Genomic DNA, 22,596 nt, shown 5'->3' with positions numbered 1-22,596 from the left:
GGTTGACATCTCTTGATTTTCCCATGTCAAAGAAACAGGCTCTGTGTTTTGGGGGTGCCTTATCACTAGAATTACTGAGCCTTTTTTCCCTGGTGCAAGTCCCTACTACTAGATTTACTGGCCTGCGCAAATTTGCGTAAATTCCCCCCGACCTTAACACCTCTTGGCACCCCGCTGAGATTTTCACAGGTCTTCAGCTCCATTGTTCTCCTGCTTTTGTTGTGCAAACACACCCTCCCCCAACCCCTAACCATGAGAGATTCAAGTTTTTCCTTCCCTGCAAGGCTACTTTCCTTCCTTACCTGCCTGCATGCCTGTCCATAAACATATATACACAGAGTTGTACATATATTTATATAGCCACACCTTATATAATATGCATAAAGTCTAGTTATACACACACACACACACACATATATATATATATATATATATATATATATATATATATATATATATATATATATATATATATATATATATATATATGTATATACATATATACATACATATATATATATATATATATATATATATATATATATATATATATATATATAAAATGTTTGTATAGTGCACTTTCTATACCGTGCTCTGTCCACTTTTTTGCAATGACAATGCAGATTTTCCACTTGTGGGACAAATAAATGCAGATTTGCTGTGTGTGTGTGTGTGTGTGTGCGCGCAACATTGGCATTTGTTTACTCAGATCCAAGGCAGGCCAAACCTCTGTGTTACAACCTACATACAAAAGACAGACATTCACAATATATGGGTACACAAGTCTGTTTTATTTCAAAGTGTTTCAAACTTTACAGCGTTTGCAGACCCAGTGTCCATCATCCCTGCATTTGGCACAGGTGAATTTCTGACATGTTGCACAGGTAAATCTGCTGCGATTCCTGTTGCAGCTCTCTTGCACCTGGCACTGCGTTGTCTTTACAGTCCCTGGCACAGCAGCTGCAGCAGCCTGCCTCTGTGCTAAGATTTCCTTGTGCTGCATGAATCGGCTACGAAGTTGCTGAGCTAGAAGACGCAGAAACAATTTTCTTTTGCCTGTCCACCCTGTACATGCCTTGTACAAAATGTAGGCATTCACTGCCGCCAGGTCCAGCATATTGTAGAAAACCGCTACTGGCCACCTGCGTGTTGCTGATCTTACAGAATACATCCGTGCCATTTGGTCCAACACGTCTACACCACACTGTAAAAGCAGAGCGAGAGAGTCATGAGTATATGTTTTTTCTATAGGCCTATATAGCACACATCAGAAAACATTGTAGCACTGGTGTAAAATTGTACACACATTCACATACCTTCATGTGGTTGTAGTCTGTGATCGTGTTGGGTTTCCTCTTTCTGCCGTCACCGATCGTCACGTCTTGGTGCATGGAACTTAGAACACACACAGTCTTGTTTTTTTTAGGTGCATAAATTGTCAAGGACACACTGCCACTTCTAAGCACTGAAGTGGAGAATACCTCTCGCTTTGCAGTATCTTTTGCAAGTTGAGGAAGTTCACGCCGGACTTTATTCACCGTGCCCAGTAATGTTGTTTTGCGCTGCAGCAGTCTGTGCGACAGTGACAGTGAAGTAAAGAAATTGTCCGTTGTGACATTTCTTCCATCATCCAAAAACGGCTCCATCAGTTTCACGACCACGTTCTCTGCCAGCCTCTCTCCCTTCTGACGACTGGGGTCTTTTCCCAAGTAAGGAGATGCACTGCAGACATATTTGGTGTCCAAATCCGTGGCCATCCAGAACTTGATCCCAAATTTGTCTGGCTTGGTTGCAATATACTGGGTGAATGGACAACGAACCTTGGTAGGGAACAGCTGTTCATCTATGGTCATGTGTTCCCCTGGAGTGAAACTCTTAGCACAGTTCTCGTTGAAGCGTGTCCAGATGTCAGAGATCGCTGCAAATTTGTCTGTTTTCACCCGTTCTGCCCGCGTGTCCCTGTCATCAAATCGAAGGTGTTGCATAATTGAAATGAATCTATCTCGGGGCATTGTCTCTTTGATTAGTGGCACCAGAAAACTTTCTGACCAGCAATCCACAATGGCACCAACAGGACACATGATTGCTCTTACAAACAGGATTGAAATGGATGCCATAAGTTCATGAACTGCCAAATTCCAGTCCGGCTCTGTTATGCGGGCTTGATGTACCGTGCACTCTCTGATGGTCTGCAGCATTCCCACGTCTAACAGGCAAAGGAAGCTTTGGAGCACACTTGTAACTTTACGCTGTCGGAAGATAAACAAATAGAAAGTGGTAAATTTACATGAACCTCACTCTAAATGGGTTTATATAAATATCATATCTAATATGCCAGTGACAAACCTTAGCAGACTCTGTGGGTCCAGCTTGCGCAGTGAAGCACGAACGATTTGCTTCTGCACTGGGCATTCCAATGTCCTCCTCAACCCACACAGTGCCGTCGTTTGGCCTGACTTGGACCATTCTTTCCTTCCCTGCAAGGCTACTTTCCTTCCTTACCTGCAGCGTACTATACACCATGGTAGTTTCTATGTGCAATATTTCTCATATGCAATATTAGATCTTGTCAATCCTTGTCACTACATTGGATGCCTGGCCATAAACATATATACATAGAGTTGTACATATATTTATATAGCCACACGTTATATAATATGCATAAAGTCTAGTTATACACACAGACACATCTATATCATATATATATGTGTGTGTGTGTGTGTGTGTGTGTGTGTGTGTGTATATATAGACATACACACACACACACACACAGTGTGTGTATGTCTATATATACACACACACACACACACACACACACACACACACACACACACACGTAGATAGATAGATAGATAGATATGTGTGTGTGTGTATACATACACCAATATTTTTGAATACACGTGTCCATATTTATGTTTCCAGATTGTTTGTATAGTGCACTTTCTATACTGTGCTCTGTCCACTTTTTTGCAATGACAATGCAGATTTTCCACTTGTGGGACAAATAAATGCAGATTTGCTGTGTGTGTGTGTGTGTGTGTGTGTGTGTGTGTGTGTGTGTGTGTGTGTGTTTGTGCAACATTGGCATTTGTTTACTTAGATCCAAGGCAGGCCAAACCTCTGTCTTACAACCTACATACAAAAGACAGACATTCACAATATATGGGTACACAAGTCTGTTTTATTTCAAAGTGTTTCAAACTTTTAAACGAACCTTGGTAGGGAACAGCTGTTCCCTACCAAGCATTTCTTGCAGCTGGCAACAACGGTCGTGCATTCAGTATAGTTGTGACTTCCGCAAAAAATGTGGTCAAAATCTCATGAGTAAGTTGAAGCATTTCTACCAGGCATTTCTGAAAGTTGTAACACAGAGGTTTGGCCTGCCTTGGATCTGAGCAACTCTGAGTGGGCAAATGCAAATGTGCCAGGCCTCAAGGACAATGGGTGGTTTGCACAACAAAAGCTGGAGGAGAAACAAGCTGACGACCTGTGAAAATCTCAGCAGGGGTGCTTAACACCTCGGGACTTGCACCAGAAAATAAAAAAGCCAGTAATTCTAGGGGGTGTTGGGTTTAGGGAAGTTACGCAAATTTGCGCAGGATAGTAAATCTAGTGTTATATGCATCCACAGCTGTGCCACCAATTTACTCACATGGACTCTACTAACCAATCAGAAGCTTCTTAAGCTCAGAATGGAATCGTCTGGAGTTTTCTTATTAATTAAAGACACAATAAACTTAGTGTATATATACTGGGGTGATAAAAAAGAGACAGCTCTCTCTCTCTTTATTCTGACATTTAACTAATTTAAAAGATATTTCAATATTTATTTATCTAAAACGAAACAAGTTTCCTCTAAATTGATGTTTAACAGTAAAAAAATGTTTTTATGTTTTCCATAAAGTGTATGTAAATATCTAGTTTCAACTGTGAATATACTGCTGTGTATTGAAATTCCTCGTTTTGCATAGAAATATATTGAACAACATACAAAGCATAATATATAAAATAACATTTGCCTGAGGTTTTTCTTTGAAAGAAGCCCCTTATCTCCATTGTTGTGTTCATCAGTACATAACTGAAACCGATTTAGAGTGCTTTGTTTAGCCGTGGAGGGTAACAACTGAAACTAGAAAATTTGCATTTCCTGCGAAAATGCTGTGTGGATGCCTTAACGCTGAAGCTGTCTGCTGAAAAGCTGAAAAAGATGAAAAGTTGCAAAAAGTTGTATGGTGGTGGAAAAAAAAAGTCACCCTGAGCAGGATTCAAACCTGACCCTCCTGGACTCAAGGCAGCTACTCATCTCACTAACCCAAACTCATTTTCATAAAGAAGAGGTGGACAGACTGACAATTCTGCTGAAATGAGCAGAAGCTGCTGAGAATTGTGCTGATAAATCAAAATCAAATCAAAATCAAATCACTTTTATTGTCACGTCACATGTGCAGGTACACTGGTACAGTACATGAGAGTGAAATTCTTGTGTGCGAGCTTCACAAGGCTGAAAATTTTGCAGAAAAGAGGTGAATCAGCAGAATTTCTGCTGAAAAGAGGCAGAACAACCTGGTTCTGCTCAAATTCACCAATCAGAGGTACTGCCTCTATCTGCTTCATCAGGCTGTGTACTTGTATGTATTTCTGCCATGGAGCGTTAACAAGAATCTGAGGTCCATATTAGAAAAGCTGCTAAAATCATAAAACTTTGCAGAAGTGTAATAAATTAGCAAAATAAATTACAGGTCTGTGATAGTGTATAAATTTGTAGTGAAAAAAAAAAAAGTTGAACAAGGTGGGATTCAATCCCACAACCTTTGAGCTGCAGAGCCGTGTCATTACTGATTGCGCCACGTGGAAAGGGGGCGGGGGGCTGAAAGACAGAGACTTGGGCAGTCAGAAAATAGATCACGGTGAGAGGCGAAAAGCGCCGTTTTTTGGAGTTACAAAACGTCGTGTAACTCAAAAAACCTCTGTCGCGGAGATATGACGAGAGAAGAAACGGCTTCATTTTCGGAGTTTGAAAACTGAGAGGAGGACAGATTTCCACCCCTCAAACAAACGTAATTCATTGCTCAACGGTAAGATAATTGTAACTAGAAAATTTGCATTTCCTGCGAAAATGCTGTGTGGATGCCTTAACGCTGAAGCTGTCTGCTGAAAAGCTGAAAAAGATGAAAAGTTGCAAAAAGTTGTATGGTGGTGAAAAAAAAAAAAACGTCACCCTGAGCAGGATTTGAACCTGGCCCTCGTGGACTCAAAGAAGCTACTCATTTCACAGACCCAAACTCATTCTCACAAAGAAGAGGTGGACAGACTGACAATTCTGCTGAAATTAGCAAAATCTGTTGAGAATTGTGCTGATAAGAGGCGAAAAGGATGAAAATTTTGCAGAAAAGAGGTGAATCAGCAGAATTTCTGCAGAAAAGAGGCAAAGAAGCAGAAACTTGCGCTGAAAAGAGATGAATCAGCAGAGTTTCTGCTGAAAAGAGTTCTTTTTTCTGAAAACAGCCAAAAAAGCTGGAATTTGTGCTGAAAAGGGGTGAAAAAAATGAAAATTTTGCTGAAAAGGGGTGAAGAAGCTAAAATATACCAAATCAAAGTATTTGTGCCAAAACATAGTATTTCTGCCATATTGTGGTATTTGTGCCACAAAAGGTACTACATTACAACATGAATACGGAATAAAGATGAAAGAAACTGGCAACAAATTCCTCCACTACAAACCAGTCTGATACCACTTCTTTGCAGTGTTCACGTTTACTAAGGCACTACCCAAAAGGCGCCACAAGAGGGCACTCCAACACAACAGATGACCTATGTACACTGATGCACTTAGTAACAGTCAGCCTCCTTGAATTGGTAGAAATACTGTGATTTAGTAGTAATACTATAACATAACACATATACTGTGATGTTGCAGACATAGTATGTTTTTGTACTACTCATTTGTAGTGAAAAAATTAGCAATATAAATTACAGGTCTGTGATAGGTGTTGGACTGTTGAGAAGAGTTAAATAAGTTGAACAGATATGTTTGGGTACAAATACTATGATTTGGTAATAATACTGTGTTTTAGCACAACTCCTGAGATTTGATTGAAATAATATGATTTAGAAGAAATATTATGACTTTGTACAAATACAATGTTTTGGCACAAATACCATGATATGGCAAAAATACTATGATTTAGCAGAAATACTATGATTGAGCAGAAGTACTAAGATGTAGTAGAAGTACTTTGATATAGCACAAATACTATTATGGAGGAGTAATACTTTAACATGGGAGAAATATTGATACAGACACACACAGATACACAGAGCCTAAAGGGAACAGTATGGAGTGTTAACAAGAATCTGAGGTCCATATTAGAAAAGCTGCTAAAATCATAAAACTTTGCAGAATTGTAATAAATGAACAATATGACTTACTTGTCTGTGATAGTGTATTAATTTGTAGGGGGGGAAAAAAATGTTGACCAAGGTGGAGTTGAACTCGTGATCTTTAGGCTGCCGACCGGCGTCATTACCAACTGCGCCACTGGGAAACAGAATAGTGGCTTGGAAAACAGGCAGATGAACTGTCAGATTTAGATCGCGGTGAGAGGCGTAGAACGCCGATTTTTGGAGTTACAGAACGTCGTGTAACTCAAAAACTAGGTGGAATAGAAGCATCATTCTTCTACTGGGTGAATCAGCGGACTTTGGTGTACTTTGACTGCGATTTTCATTGCTCTTTGTACCTCAGTCGCGGAGATATGACGAGAGAAGAAACGGCTTCATTTTCAGAATTTGAAAAGTGAGAGGAGGACAGATTTCCACCCCTCAAACAAACGTAATTTATGGCTCAACAGTAAGATGACTGTTAAAACTGCTCCACTTTGATTCAACAGAAATACTATTATGGAGGAGTAATACTTTAACATGGGAGAAATATTGATACAGACACACAAACATACACATACACAGAGCCTAAAGGGAGCAGTGGCTGTTAAGAGTCTGGGCTTGGTATATCTAGGTCAGCTAAATTGGCTGCACCTGCTGTAATCAGCCCTTACACACACAGACACACAGAGAGGTATAAGTTTTCTGCAGTGTATTTCTCACATTCAGGATTCCCCTAGAACAAATGGCCATAATTTCCTAACCGTAGGGGCTAGAACGGTCATTCTGACACTGTTTTGTTCAGAAGAGATGGGGGAATCTGCAGGTCTTCTTAATTCAGCGATAGAATATAAATTATTGAAGATATATGACTTGTAATACACTGTAACTGAGTAGAGGTGAAGCAAAACTGCCTTGACTTGCCCTCAAACAACGTTTTGTAACTCTAAATCTATATGGAGCATCAAAATTATTCTTTCACCGTAAGAAACAGCAGGCTTTGGTGAACAGTCATGGGAATTTTCAGGTCTCTGTTGAAATCCATCAAAAAGATCTGACGAGAGAAAAAAGTGCCTCATTTCCAGAGTTTGAAATCTGAAGAGATCTGAGCAAGGCACGAATTTCCTACCCTCAAACAAATGTAATTCATGGCCAAACGGTAATAGGTGAGAAAAAAATTCTTGAATTGTGAGCATAAGGGGTGTCTGAAGATATATTGGCACAAGCGTCATGTCTCAACTTTGTTTCATTAAGGAGATATGACGATTTGAAAATGCTTGTCATTAGAGAAATCCAGTGCTGATTTTGAACAAACTCTCCATTGACTCTCTAAGGAGACTTTACAGACTTTGTGTTGCTCTGAGGAGATTTGCCAAAATTCTGTAATTCCCACAATGATGACAGTAACAATTTCTGAAAGCCAGCAAAAATACCTACGTTTTGATGTATAATTTGTGGGGGTTGAGTGGAAATTGAGCGAGTAGCAAGAAGTTGTTCAGACAAGAAGAGAAAATCCAGAAATTTCCACTGTCCACTCTGAGTTAATTGCATAGCAACCATAGCAACACATGTATTTTCTGAAAAATCACAATTTTGCAACTGAAAACTTAAGGTGGTATAAAATTAAAACGGTAGAAGATCTGAAAAAGCTGAATCATACAGGAATAGCCCAATAATCTGAGAACATTTTAAAGTTTGAATGGAGTTTCTAGGTGAAAGTATGAGGAAGTAGTTAAGTTTCAAAAACAAGCAAGTTTTAGCAGAATTTCTGAAGATTTCCATTCATTTCAATGGGACAAAAAAAAGGGAAAAAAGTGTAATATTTTAAAAAGTATAATAGTAATAAACACCAAAAGTCATAGCAGTCGTTAGCAGAAAGAGCAGAACAGTTTAGAGTTTGAACTGAGAAAATCGGCTGAAAACTGAGGGAGTAGTTAATCGGCGAAATACGGAGCAACTAGAAGAATAAAGTATAAAGATAAAGATAAAGATAAAGAATAAAGAGAAACAGGAACTCAATAGTGTGGAAGCCCTTTGAGGGCATCCACACAAAAACTGCTTCCACTGTGAGTGTCAGCAGTGTCTGAAGATATATTGGCACAAGCCTCATGTACTAACTTTGCTTTGTTAAGGAGATATGGCGATTTGAAAATGCCTCCCGTAGTTATGTTTCAAAAACAAGCAAGTTTTAGCAGAATTGTGGAAGTTTTCCATTCATTTCAATGGGACAAACTAAAGGAAAAAAGTGTAATATTTTAAAAAGTATAATAGTAATAAACACCAAAAGCCATAGCAGTCGAAAGCAGAAATAGCAGAACAGATTAGAGTTTGAACGGTGAAAATCGGCTGAAAACTGAGGGAGTAGTTGATCGGCAAAAAACGGAGCAACTAGAAAAACTAGAAAAATTTGCATTTCCTGCGAAAATGCAGTGTGGATGCTTTAAAGCGGAAGCTGTCTGCTGAAACTAGCTGAAAAAGCTGAAAAGTTACAGAAATTGTAAAAACTTTGCAGAAGCAAAGGAACTTTGCTAAAATGTAGTAACTTAGCAGAACTGTAATATCTTAGAGGAAGTATAATACTTGGCAGAAATACAATAGCAAAGCAGAACTTAGCAGAAATATTGTAACTTACCAGAAACATGATAACTTCTCAAAAATACAAGAATTTAGGAGAAATCGTATAAGATAACAGAAAGAATATATTTAGCCAAACATTCTTAAACATTACAGAAATACTATGATTTAGAAAAACAGTAAAACATAGCAGAAATGCTGTGATTTACCAGAGACACTGTAATATACTATGAATATTGTAATTTTATATAAATACTATGTTTTAGCAAAAATACTCCAGTTTAGCACAAATATTATAATATAGCAGAAACACTATTCTATAGCAGAAATACTTTATTTAGAAAGAAAAATATAATATAGTAGAAATACTATGATTTAGCAGAAATCCTACAATATAGCTTAATAACAATGATTTAGAACAGATAATACGATTGAGCAGAATAGTAATAACTTAAGTGAAAATATTGGAAAGGTAAAATGATAAGCTGAATAAAAAGGAACATGGTTAAGTTCGCTCAAAAATAATTTTTGTTCACCTGTGAAAAAATAAAATAAAAATACATTTAGAAAAAAAAATAAGAACAGCCAACAGATACACAAAATCAAATATGGATACACAAATCACCAAATACACAGAAAATCAAATATGGATACACAAATGTACAGAGAGAGACAAACACACAGGGTCTATGCCAGTCAACCAGTCTGAATATATTAAATTTTTATCCAACAATGGGATGCTGCCCTAAAAAAGGTCTTTGTGTGTGTCTTTCTTTCTCTTTCTCTCTCTCTCTCTCTCTCTCTCTCACACACACACACACACACACACACACACACACACACACACACAGCAGCAGCAAGTGAACAGGGGCTGTTAACAGCATGTTTCTAGGTCAGTAAAACAGCTGTGAGCTTCTCAATATGAATCCACCAATCAGAGAGGCTGTGTGCTTTTTCCCACCAAAACTGGTGCACCAAGTGCAGGCTTTTACAGCACAGAGAGAGACAGGATTTTTGCAGTCTATTTCTCATAGTCAGGACTCCCCTCAAACAAACAGCTATCAATTCCTAACCGTAGGGGCTAAAACAGTCATTCTTAGACCATTTTGTTCAGAAGACATGGGGGAATCTTGAAATGTTGACCATTTAAAATACAAATATGAAATATTAAAGATATATGACATAGATGATTGGTTGGCTTAGAAGCCATGAAAGCCCCAATATGCAGATTTGAATGTGCCAGGCCTCAGATATGATTGGCTGGCTGGGAAGCCATGAAGCCAACAATATGCAAATTTGAATGTGCAAGCCCTCAGATATGATTGGTTGTCTTAGAAGCCATATAAAGAGCAGTAAAACTGTACTATGATTTGGTAGGAAAACTATAATTAAGCAGAAATACTATATTAAGTACAAATCCTATAAAATGGTAGAAATAGTATGATTACTGAAATAAAAATAAATACTGAAAAGCAGCCGAAATGCTATGACTTACCACAATAGTAATAAGTTAAATAGAAAAATTGGAAAAGCAAAATGGACAGCTGAAAAAATCCTGAACATGCTAAGGGTCACTCAAATGTAATTGTTAAATGAAAAAAGAATCAGCAAAAAAAAGTATAACAGTCACACAATCACAAATATGTACACATATGGAAACACACATGCACAGAGAGACACACACAGGATCAAATTCAGTCAACCAGTCTAAATATATTGAATTTAAATCATACAATAAGATGCTCCAATAAAAACTCTCTCTTGCCCTCTCTTTCTCTCTCTCTCTGTCACACACACACACACACACACACACACACACACACACACAAAGAGAAAAGTAAGTTTCTAGGTCAGTCAAGCAGCCTGGGAGCTGCTAAATTTGAATCCCCCAATCAGAGAGGCTGTGTACTTTTTCCCGCCAGAACAGGTGCACCTGCTTACACACACACAGCACAGAGAGAGACAGGATTTGTGCTGTCTATTTTCCATAGTGAGGACTCCCCTCAAACAAATGGCTATAATTTCCTAACCGTAGGGGCTAGAACGGCCATTCTTACACCGTTTTGTTCAGAAGACATGGGGGAATCTTGAAATGTTGACCATTTAAAATAAAAATATGAAATATTAGAGATATATGACATAGATGATTGGTTGGCTTAGAAGCCACGAAGGTCCCAATATGCAAATTTGAATGTGCCAGGCCTCAGATATGATTGGCTGGCTGGGAAGCCATGAATGCCCCAATATGCAAATTTGAATGTGCCAGGCCTCAGATATGATTGGCTGGCTGGGAAGCCATGAAGGCAACAATATGCAAATTTGAATGTGCCAGGCCTCAGATATGATTGGCTGGCTGGGAAGCCATGAATGCCCCAATATGCAAATTTGAATGTGCAAGCCCTCAGATATGATTGGCTGGCTGGGAAGCCGTCCAGGTCCTGATATGTAAATTTGAATATTACAGTCCTTACAGAGGACTGACTCCCTGGGGACCTGGCAGAAATATATAGAAATACAATGATTACCCAGAAATACTGCATTTAGTAGAAATATTATGTTTTAGCACAAATACTATAAAATGGCAGAAATACTATACTTAAGCAGAAATATTATATTAAGTACAAATCCTATAAAATAGCAGAAATAGTATGATTTAGCAGAAATGCTGTATTTAGCACAAATACTGAAAAGCAGCAGAAATGCTATGACTTAGCACAATAGTAATAAGTTAAATAGAAAAATTGGAAAAGCAAAATGGACAGCTGAAAAAATCCTGAACATGCTAACGGTCACTCAAATGTAATTGTTAAATGAAAAAAGAATCAGCAAAAAAAAGTATAACAGTCACACAGTCACAAATATGTACACATACGGAAACACACATGTACAGAGAGACACACACAGGATCAAATTCAGTCAACCAGTCTAAATATATTGAATTTAAATCATACAATAAGATGCTCCCATAAAAACTCTCTCTCGCCCTCTCTTTCTCTCTCTCTCTGTCACACAAACACACACACACACACACACACACACACACACACACACACACACACACACACACACACAGGGAGAGAAAATCAAGTTTCTAGGTCAGTCAAGCAGCCTGGGAGCTGCTAAATTTGAATCCACCAATCAGAGAGGCTGTGTACTTTTTCCCGCCAAAACAGGTGCACCTGCTTACACACACACAGCACAGAGAGAGACAGGATTTGTGCTGTCTATTTTCCATAGTGAGGACTCCCCTCAAACAAATGGCTATAATTTCCTAACCGTAGGGGCTAGAACGGCCATTCTTACACCGTTTTGTTCAGAAGACATGGGGGAATCATGAAATGTTGACCATTTAAAATAAAAATATGAAATATTAGAGTTATATGACATAGATGATTGGTTGGCTTAGAAGCCATGAAGGTCCCAATATGCAAATTTGAATGTGCCAGGCCTCAGATATGATTGGCTGGCTGGGAAGCCATGAATGCCCCAATATGCAAATTTGAATGTGCCAGGCCTCAGATATGATTGGCTGGCTGGGAAGCCATGAAGGCAACAATATGCAAATTTGAATGTGCCAGGCCTCAGATATGATTGGTTGTCTTAGAAGCCATGAATGCCCCAATATGCAAATTTGAATGTGCCAGGCCTCAGATATGATTGGCTGGCTGGGAAGCCGTCCAGGTCCTGGTATGTAAATTTGAATATTACAGTCCTTACAGAGGACTGACTCCCTGGGGACCTGGCAGAAATATATAGAAATACAATGATTACCCAGAAATACTGCATTTAGTAGAAATGCTATGTTTTAGCACAAATACTATAAAATGGCAGAAATACTATAATTAAGCAGAAATATTATATTAAGTACAAATCCTATAAAATAGCAGAAATAGTATGATTTAGCAGAAATGCTGTATTTAGCACAAATACTGAAAAGCAGCAGGAATGCTATGACTTAGCACAATAGTAATAAGTTAAATAGAAAAATTGGAAAAGCAAAATGGACAGCTGAAAAAATCCTGAACATGCTAAGGGTCACTCAAATGTAATTATTAAATGAAAAAAGAATCAGCAAAAAAAAGTATAACAGTCACACAATCACAAATATGTACACACAGGGAGAGAAAATCAAGTTTCTAGGTCAGTCAAGCAGCCTGGGAGCTGCTAAATTTGAATCCACCAATCAGAGAGGCTGTGTACTTTTTCCCGCCAAAACAGGTGCACCTGTTTTTACACACACGCAGCACAGAGAAACGATTTGTGCTGTCTATTTTTCATAGTCAGGATTCCCCTCAAACAAATGGCTATAATTTCCTAACCGTAGGGGCTAGAACAGTCATTCTTACACCGTTTTGTTCTGAAGAGATGGGGGAATCTTACAGTGTTAACAATTTATCATTAAAATATGAATTATTGAAGATATTTGACTTCTAATGCACCATAACTGAGTAGAGGCAAAGCGAAAACTGCCTTGACTTGCCCTCAAACAACGCTTTCTAACTCTAAATCTATTTGGAGTATCGATATCATTCTTTCACCGTAAGAGACAGCAGGCTTTGGTGAACAGTCATGGAAATTTTCAGGTCTGTGTTGAAATCCATCAAAAAGATATGACAAGAGAAAAAAGTGCCTCATTTCCAGTGTTTGAAATCTGAAGAGATCTGAGCAAGGCACGAATTTCCTACCCTCAAACAAACCCAATTCATGGCCAAATGGTAATAGATGAGAAAAAAATTCTTGAATTGTGAGCGTCAGGAGTGTCTGAAGATATATTGGCACAAGCCTCATGTCTTAACTTCGCTTCGTTCGGGAGATATGACGATTCGAAAATGCCTCTCATTACAGAAATCAAGCGGTGATTTTAAACGAACTCTCCATTGACTTTCTATGGGGATTTTTGAGACTTTGTGTTGGTCTGAGGAGATTTGCCAAAATTCTATAAATCCCACAACAATGATAGTGCCATTTTCTGAAAGCCAGCAAAAATACCTACGTTTTGATGTATAATTTGTGTGGCTTGAGTGAAAATTGAGCGAGTAGCAAGAAGTTGTTCGGACATGAAGAGAAGACTGCGAAACTTACAGTGGCTCACTGAAAGCCAAGTGCATAGCAACCATAACAATAATTTTGTGAAAAATCACAATTTTGCAACTGAAAACTTAAAAAGGGATAAGATGAAAATGGTAACAGATATGAAAAAGCTGAATCATACATGAATAGGCCAATAATTTGTGAACATTGCAGAATAGTTTAAAATTTGAACGGTGAAAATCGGCTGAAAATTGTGGAAGTAGTTAAGTGCCAAAAAATGTACAAAAAGTGGCAACTGGAATAATAAAGAAGAAAGAGAAACAGGAACTCAATAGTGTGGATGCCTAAAGCATCCACACAATAATAAAGATAAAGAATAAAGAGAAACAGGAACTCAATAGGAACTCAATAAACACACATGCTAAGACTCTCTAAAAAAACAGCATTGTTGTTGTTTGGCTTTTCATTTCGCCATTTGTTGATTCACTCGAAGAGCAAGTAACGTAATATGGGTCAAGTGATCAGTTTGATATTAATCTTTTGTGATACACCGTCATATTTACATTATTTGTACAGTACAAATGATTTGCTTTGGTACCTGGTCAAACGCTTAAGCTCTCCTCTGTTTGCCTGTCTGCACTTCTCCTACAGCAAACTCGCAGGCAGCAGCTTCTCCCCCCTCGCTCACATGTGCTGTACTCAGTCGCCAAATGCCTGAGCTCGGATCATACCAAAATTAGGGGGAATTTACGACTGTGCGCTCTGTGCTTCGAATATTGTGTGTAGTTTTTGTTTTATACAGTTGTCAGTCAGGCATCTAACTATGAAACAAATTACATTCCAAAAGACCCAAAAGATTCTGAATAAACAACCCGGGCTTAAGCCCAGTAAGCCACCCCCCGGTCCGCTGATGTTGTTCAGCGAGAGCCCCGAAACCTGACAGATCTAGAGAAGATCTGTGTGGGGGAGTGGGCCAAAATCCCTGTTGCAGTGTGTGCAAACCTGGTCAGCAATGACAGGAAATGTTTGACCTCTGTAATTGCAAACAAAGGCTTCTGTACCAAATATTAACACTGATTTTCTCAGGTGTTCAAATACTTATGTGCAACAGTGCAATTCAAAAAAAATCTTTAAAAATCATACAATGTGATTTCCTGAATTGTTTTTTAAATGCTGTCTGTCACAGTAAGAACGCACCTACAATGTGAATTTCAGACCCCCCCATAATTTCTAAGTGGGAGAACTTGCAAAATCGCAGAGTGTTCAAATACTTATGATTATTGTGGTGGGGAGGTTTCCCCCCTACTTTACAAAGGGAAAAAGGTGTTCATCTTCACAGATTTCACTCTGGCAGTGTCTAAGCGGAGGGCTGCCTTCACCAAAGTGAAAAAGAAGTTACACTCCTGTTTTAACATCAAATTTGGCCTCAGATATCCATCCACTTTACACATCACCTTGTCAAGCAGATTTGAGGATCTAAATGAGGCTTTGGAGTTTGTAAACAAGATGATTCAGAAGAACACGGAACCAGAGGGCCCTGAATATTTGGGAGAAACCTGCCTTGGCAGGCTGGCTGACGGCCTGACCTCCCATGTGGGGCAACAGTTGTCTTAATATCTGGTCCAGTACTAATTTTATTTAGATTCTGTTTATGACTTTTTAGACATTTATATGTACTGGTCCCTTTTGTTACTCTGTTCAGGAGCAACTTTTTTTTCTTTCTTTCTGTTCTTTTTTTTATAAAGGGTGGTGAGCAGTGTTTGGACTCAATTGTTTTGTGAACCGGGGAGAACTTAGTTACCTAGTTTCCAATATCTGAGGCAGCATTTATCTGTGAACGCTATTGTTTTTTGACCTTGCTCTGGTTCACTCCCACATTTCTGCACACAACCTTCAGTGAAGTCTACACAAACAACTCTCAAATCATGTGAATCTATAACTTTTCGACTTATTGTATTGTGAATGCTCAGTAGTACAATTAACTACTGAAGTGATCTAAAATTAAATACAGTCCCTATACCATTTGCCAGCACAGGTTTTGTAAACCAAACTTTTCTAGTCCTCACAGAACCAGCTGCAAAAGAAGACCACAAATATGTTTCATGCTTGATAAAAAATATATAATATATGAAATGAGACTTATGTGTGCTGTTTTTTTCTGCGGTGGATGGAGCAGCTCTAAAGTTTGCTTTTCTTCATGCTGGAGTTTGTTGATCAGATGCTTTGATCAACAAACTCCACTCCTGCTCGCTTTTTCCCAGTAAAGGTTTTAATGGTGATTACAGGAACAGTATTGATGTCTTGGACACTAGAAACACATTTTCTTTCACTCTTCCTGAGCTCACTGTCTAAATAACAGCTCTGCCTCTTTGCTCTTCGCGTTGTGTAAACAGACTCCAACTCCTCATTAAACTATGCCAGGATCATTATCACTGCTGCTGTTGTGTTATTAGTGTTTCTTTTTAAAACGACAGGCTGTGTGGGCTTAGCGTTGTCAGACTTCTTATTCACATGCTCCTGAATACTTGCAGATACTTGCAAATATTGCAGGTCTGTTTTTAGTTGCAAATGTGGGTGAAACACTTGCGTTCGGGTAGAGAGTGGTGCTTTAAATGACGCATCAAAGCAAAGAATTTGTGTCGAGAGTTTTTTATAATTAAATTATTTGAAATACTAGATGAATGACTGCAGCCCTAGTTGATTCTTATTTAACCTCCTAGGACCTGGCGTCCACATATGTGGACATCACTTTTTGGGTTATTTAGACTAAAATACTCAATTTTGCTCTACAAGGGCCTGATATCTACTTACGAGGACATCATACTGCTACTGTTCTATCAAAATTTTAAACGAATATCCTCATATGTGGCTCTTATTTTTCTTAAAAACAAAAATAAGGCAAAAAAAAAAATCTGGTAATTCTGTTTTTACATTCATTGGGCCCCAATATGCCCAAATATCAAAGAGAAATTAAAAATGCATGCCATAGAAGAGTTCGGGTCTTAGGAGGTTAAAGTAACATGTTTGGAATTTAATTCCTTTTTATAAGGTGTTTAATGTGACCAAGTTAAGAAGGTAATTCAGGTTAGTGATGAGTAACGTGGGTGCGCTAGCTACATGACTTTAGTATTGCTGTAGCGACTTCGTACAGTTAGGGAAAAAATATTTGAACAAAGAAATTATCAGTCTATAATTTCAATGGTATGTGAGAGATAGAACAATAATAGCAGTGAGAGATAGAACAATAACAAAATATGTATTTGATCCCTTTGCAAAACATGCTTTAATACTTGGTAGCAAAAGCTTTGTTGGCAATCACAGAGGTCAGACACGTCTTGTAGTTGGCCACCAGTTTTGCACACATCTCAGGGGGGATTTTGTCCCACTCCTCTTTGCAGAATCTTTTCCTAGTCATTAACGTTTTGTGGCTGATGTTTGGCAACCCAAACCTTCAGCTCCCTCCACAGATTTTTCAGTGTGATTAAGGCCATGGGACTAGGCCACTTAATAAACTTGAGCTATTCTTTGTGGCCTTGGCAATGTGTTTTGGATCATTGTCATGCTGGAATACCCACCCACGACCCAGTTCCCTGGCTGAGGGAAGGAGGTCCTCCCCCAAGATTTGACGGTACATGGCCCAATCCATCATCCCTTTAATGCGGTGCATTTGTCCTGCCCTTTAGCAAAGACACACTCCAAAGCCTAATGTTTCCATCTCCATGTTTGACAGTGGGGACATTGTTTTTGGAGTCATAGGCAGCATTCTTGTTCTCCAAAACGGCAAGTTGAGTTGATGACAAAGCACTTAATTTTGGTCACTTTGGCTACGTTCACACTGCAGGTCTTAATGCTCAATTCCATTTTTTTGATCAAATCCGATTTTTTTGTCTGCTTGTTCACACTACAAATAAAATGTGACAGCAAACGCGCTCTAGTGTGAACGCGCAAAGCGGCCCGCATGCTCAAAAGAAGACGTCACACACAACGCGCTCTGTTTAGACCCAGACCAAACAATATTGTTTGACTGATGGCCCTTAATATTAAGACTTGTTTTGGATTTTACGTTTCCCAATTTTGCTTATTATTTTGTTATTTACATATGGCCTAGTAATTATCCTTATTGCTGTTTTAGAGAGGAGCGGTGCTTCAAAGGATAGTTGCAGATTTCTGTCAGAATCTGCAGTTTATACAGTACAAATAAAATGTTCACGTTTCTCCAACGTTGTCTTCCCAACAGTTTCACTAACATCTACACTGGATGGCCAAGAAGCGATGTCTTATCAGGCGCTTCTCCGGCGCTGATAATTGGCGTCTGTCTTGTGTCAGTGACGTAAAAGACAGATTTAATGCGACATGACCATTCAAACAGCAGTCGCTTTCTAAAACATCAGATATGTATCGGATTCAGTACCACATACGAAAGTGACCCAGATCTGATTTGAAAATATCGGATTTGTGCCGTTCACACTGTCATACCATGATCGGATATGGGTCGCATAGGGTCAAAAAAGTCGGATTTGATGCGCTTTTGCATGCAGTGTGAACGTAGTCTTACACCCAGTCCTCCTGTGAAACATTGAGATGTTCAGTGGCTTCAAACAGGCCTGTACATATGCTTTCTTCAGCAAGGGGACTTCAGGATTTCAGTCCATCACGGCGTAGTGTGGTACCAACTGTGTTCTTGGTGACTATGGTCCCAGCTGCTTTGAGATCATTAACAAGTTCTTCCCGATTAGTTCTGGGTTGGTTCCACACAGTTCTAATTACCATTGAAACTCCACAAGCTGAGATCTTGCATAGAGTTCCAAACCGAGGGTGGTTGGTAGTTATTTTGTGACTCTTCCATTTACGAATAATCGCACCAGTTGTTGTCACTGTCTCACCCAGCTGCTTGGCAGTGGTTTTGTACCATATAGGACTTCTATACATAGACTACACAAACTACCATCACCACTGTGCAAGATTTAATTTGTGTCCCATAACCCACACTGTAAATATAAAACACAATTTTTTTCTGATATTTGTATATTTGATATTTTTTAATACTGAGTTACTGTTCATATGTATATAGTCCAGAACTGTGCACCCCCCCACGTCTGCCTTTCATCTCCCTGACACACATGATACTGAGACCATGTAACAATCCGGTAAAGAGTCCCACTGTAAACACTGCCAGGTAGGAACCAAAATTACCTCCTACGCATCCCATCATAAATACCTTAAGGTAAATAATAATGAATTAGTTAAATATATAATATCAAGTATGCAAAATCATGAAATAATAGTACAAAACCTTCCTTTGCTTAAAGTAGAAATTTCCTCATTTTAACTTTCAAACAAAATAGTGCACATGAAACCTCAAGATAGGCCAGTATAACTTAAAACAAATGATTCAGAAAATGTTCAAAAATCATTTTTAGTGAAACAGCAGTAATGTATATGTGAACAGTTAACAAAAGGTGTCATGAACCAAACATTTTAAAAGAGAAAGACATAAGGGGCTGGCCATATGCAACAAAAGTCCATTATGTGACAAAGACTCTGTATTTAAGTGGTTCCCTCTCACATCTAGTGCGGTATGTGAGTCTGGTGGACACATTGCAATTCATGGTGAAAGAGGAGGAAGGAGCATGTTACTCTTAAAAAACGTCCCACTGTAAATAAAGCCAGGTATGAAATAAAATTACTTCTCACAGCGTGGCATAGTAAACAACTTAAATGTAACACATAAAATTCTGAGAAAAATAATAATGAAGCATTTAATTATATAATAAACTCAATTATGCAAAAATTATATAATAATATTGCAAACTGTAATATGGAGCATAAATTAATATTCTAATCCATCCAAATTATATGTGACAACAACAACAACAACAACAAAAAGAGTTACAAGTGCAATAGGCTACAAGGCTACAAGATACATGACATATAGCACACACAGTGCAATCTTCATAACTGTTTTGTCCGGTGCTAGCTTGCACAGTGTGTGCAAGCAAGAGGTGCACACTAATACAATCAACACTGCTGTAAAGGGGCCTCTGCAGAGATTCCACAGACCTCCTTTAACAGAATTGCCTGGAATAACCAGTGAATTGTGGGATAGCTTTTTGCAACCAGAGCAGTTGCCCTGGTGACTGTTAAAAAGAATCCAGGTAAAAAGGCATTCACATTAGCTTCATGTTTCAAGGTGCTCCTATCTTTTGTACACAATCTCTAGTGCTTTTTCCTTTTTCTCTACATCTGTGTGTTTTTTTTAACTCTGAAGTAAAGCTTAATTGTTCTTCTGGGATGGTTGTGGGGGTATGTCACTGACAGGCCACTGACCACACATTCCTCCAGAAGTGCCACTACCATCATGGAAACAGCCCCTACTATGCCAAGCCCAGGAACCCTTTGCCAGTCTTCACTATTTACCACTATGCTGGACCTGTCACTTATCAGGTATTGACCACCCTGTTGTATACAGTGTGCGTATTAATGTTTAATTTTTAAAAAAAAGAATGTAACCATCTTTTTCCAGGTTCATCATTTCCTGAATAAGAACCACGACCAGTTTAGGACAGAAGTGGTGGAGCTATTTGCCAGGAGTCGCAGTAAGGTAAACCACGTGACATTGGAGTCAAACAGGGTGTATATACTACCCATTCATAAAAGTATGGCTACTCTCTACTTGTAGAGAAATCACACAGCAGCTAAGAGTAAGTTGAATATAAATGAAAAAAAATTCTGGCTCATAGTTAATTTTTGCATAATGATCGACATAGGCTGCTTATAGTCATGCTCATTCCTTTTTAAGGTACCCTGGAGACACTGTCGTTTGTGTACTGTTCCATGTTTCCTGATTTTTCCATTGTGTGTGTGTCTGTCTGCCTTCACACACATGTGAACTTTAGTAAAATCCCATTATTCTGAATTATAGTTATTATACTGTTTTTGGGGAAATTAACTATTTCTCACAAATACCTCTAATCTGCTACAACACTTGTACTGACTTATTGGAGTTGTTGTGTTACCCCCTCCTGTCAATGAGGACGTGTAACACAAGTGGGGGCTCATCCAGGATCTCTTTTCCAGAGCTGTGGACAACTCGTTTGTTTGATACAATGTTGTACAGTGCCTTGTATTTAAGTATTGGTTTTGATTTATAAGATTTCATTCATGCTCCGAGTTATGAGAAAGTGGAGTTGTGTCGTAAGGATGACTTGTTGAGCATTGAAGCCCACTTTCATATTCCAGTGAAGAAAAAAATTATGAGTACTATCTTAGAAAAATTAGTTGAGTTAAATATCATGACTGATCCTGATGTTTGTGATGATGATGCTCCTTCTGTTGAGCTAGGTGTCTCATATTTGAAGGAGGAAGGGAATTCTTCAATTCATTTCAATTCAATTCAATTCAATTTAATTCAATTTTATTTATATAGCGCCAAATCACAACAACATTCGCCTCAAGGCGCTTTATATTGTAAGGTAGACCCTACAACAGGGGTGGGCAACTCCAGGCCTCGAGGGCCGGTGTCCTGCAGGTTTTAGATGCATCCTTGATCCAACACAGCTGATTCAAATGGCTAAATTACCTCCTCAACATGCCTTGTAGTTCTCCAGAAGCCTGATAATGAACTAATCATTTGATTCAAGTGTGTTGACCCAGGGTGATATCTAAAACTTGCAGGACACTGGCCCTCGAGGCCTGGAGTTGCCCACCCCTGCCCTACAATAATACATACAGAGAAAAGCCCAACAATCAAATGACCCCCTATGAGCAAGCACTTTGGCGACAGTGGGAAGGAAAAACTCCCTTTTAACAGGAAGAAACCTCCATCAGAACCAGGCTCAGGGAGGGGCGGGGCCATCTGCTGCGACCGGTTGAGGTGAGAGAAGGAAGACAGGATAGAAGACATGCTGTGGAAGAGAGACAGAGATTAATAACAAGTACGATTTAATGCAGAGAGGTCTATTAATACACAGTGAGTGAAAAAGGTGACTGAAAAGGAAAAACGCAATGCATCATGGGAGTACGCCAGCAGCCTACACCTATTGCAGCATAACTAAGGGAGGATTCAGAGTCACCTGATCCAGCACTAACTATATGCTTTTGGAAAAAGGAATGTTTTAAGCCTAATCTTAAAAGTAGAGATAGTGTCTGTCTCCTGAATCCAAACTGGAAGCTGGTTCCACAGAAGAGGGGCCTGAAAACTAAAGGCTCTGCCTCCCATTCTACTTTTAAATACTCTAGGAACAACAAGTAAGCCTGCAGTGCGAGAGCGAAGTGCTCTAATAGGGTGATATGGTACTACAAGGTTATTAAGATAAGATGGGGCCTGATTATTTAAGACCTTGTATGTGAGGAGCAGGATTTTGAATTCAATTCTGGATTTAACAGGAAGCCAATGAAGGGAAGCCAAAACAGGAGAAATCTGCTTTCTCTTTCTAGTCCCTGTCAGTACTCTTACTGCAGCATTTTGGATTAACTGAAGACTTTTCAGGGAGTTTTTAGGACTTCCTGATAATAATGTATTACAGTAGTCCAGCCTAGAAGTAATAAATGCATGAACTAGTTTTTCAGCGTCACTCTGAGACAGGATACTTTTTTTTTCCTTTTTTTTTT

At 38.8% G+C, this 22,596-nt stretch overlaps 1 protein-coding gene across 1 annotated transcript in view; it reads left to right on the top strand.

The window, feature by feature from the left end:
* The window catches only part of myo15b (myosin XVB), a 162,103-nt gene that overhangs the window by 45,893 nt on the left and 93,614 nt on the right, over positions 1–22,596 (top strand). Inside the window, exons 17-18 of the mRNA XM_065471583.1 lie at positions 20,305–20,430; positions 20,510–20,587. Of these exons, the coding sequence (XP_065327655.1) occupies positions 20,305–20,430; positions 20,510–20,587 (204 nt within the window). The remainder of the gene's footprint in view (positions 1–20,304; positions 20,431–20,509; positions 20,588–22,596) is intronic.

Source organism: Pelmatolapia mariae, linkage group LG8 (genome assembly GCF_036321145.2).
Source record: "Pelmatolapia mariae isolate MD_Pm_ZW linkage group LG8, Pm_UMD_F_2, whole genome shotgun sequence".
Lineage (NCBI taxonomy): Eukaryota > Metazoa > Chordata > Actinopteri > Cichliformes > Cichlidae > Pelmatolapia > Pelmatolapia mariae.
The sequence above is the reverse complement of the archived record's forward strand: the minus strand, read 5'-3'. Positions and strand labels throughout refer to the sequence as shown.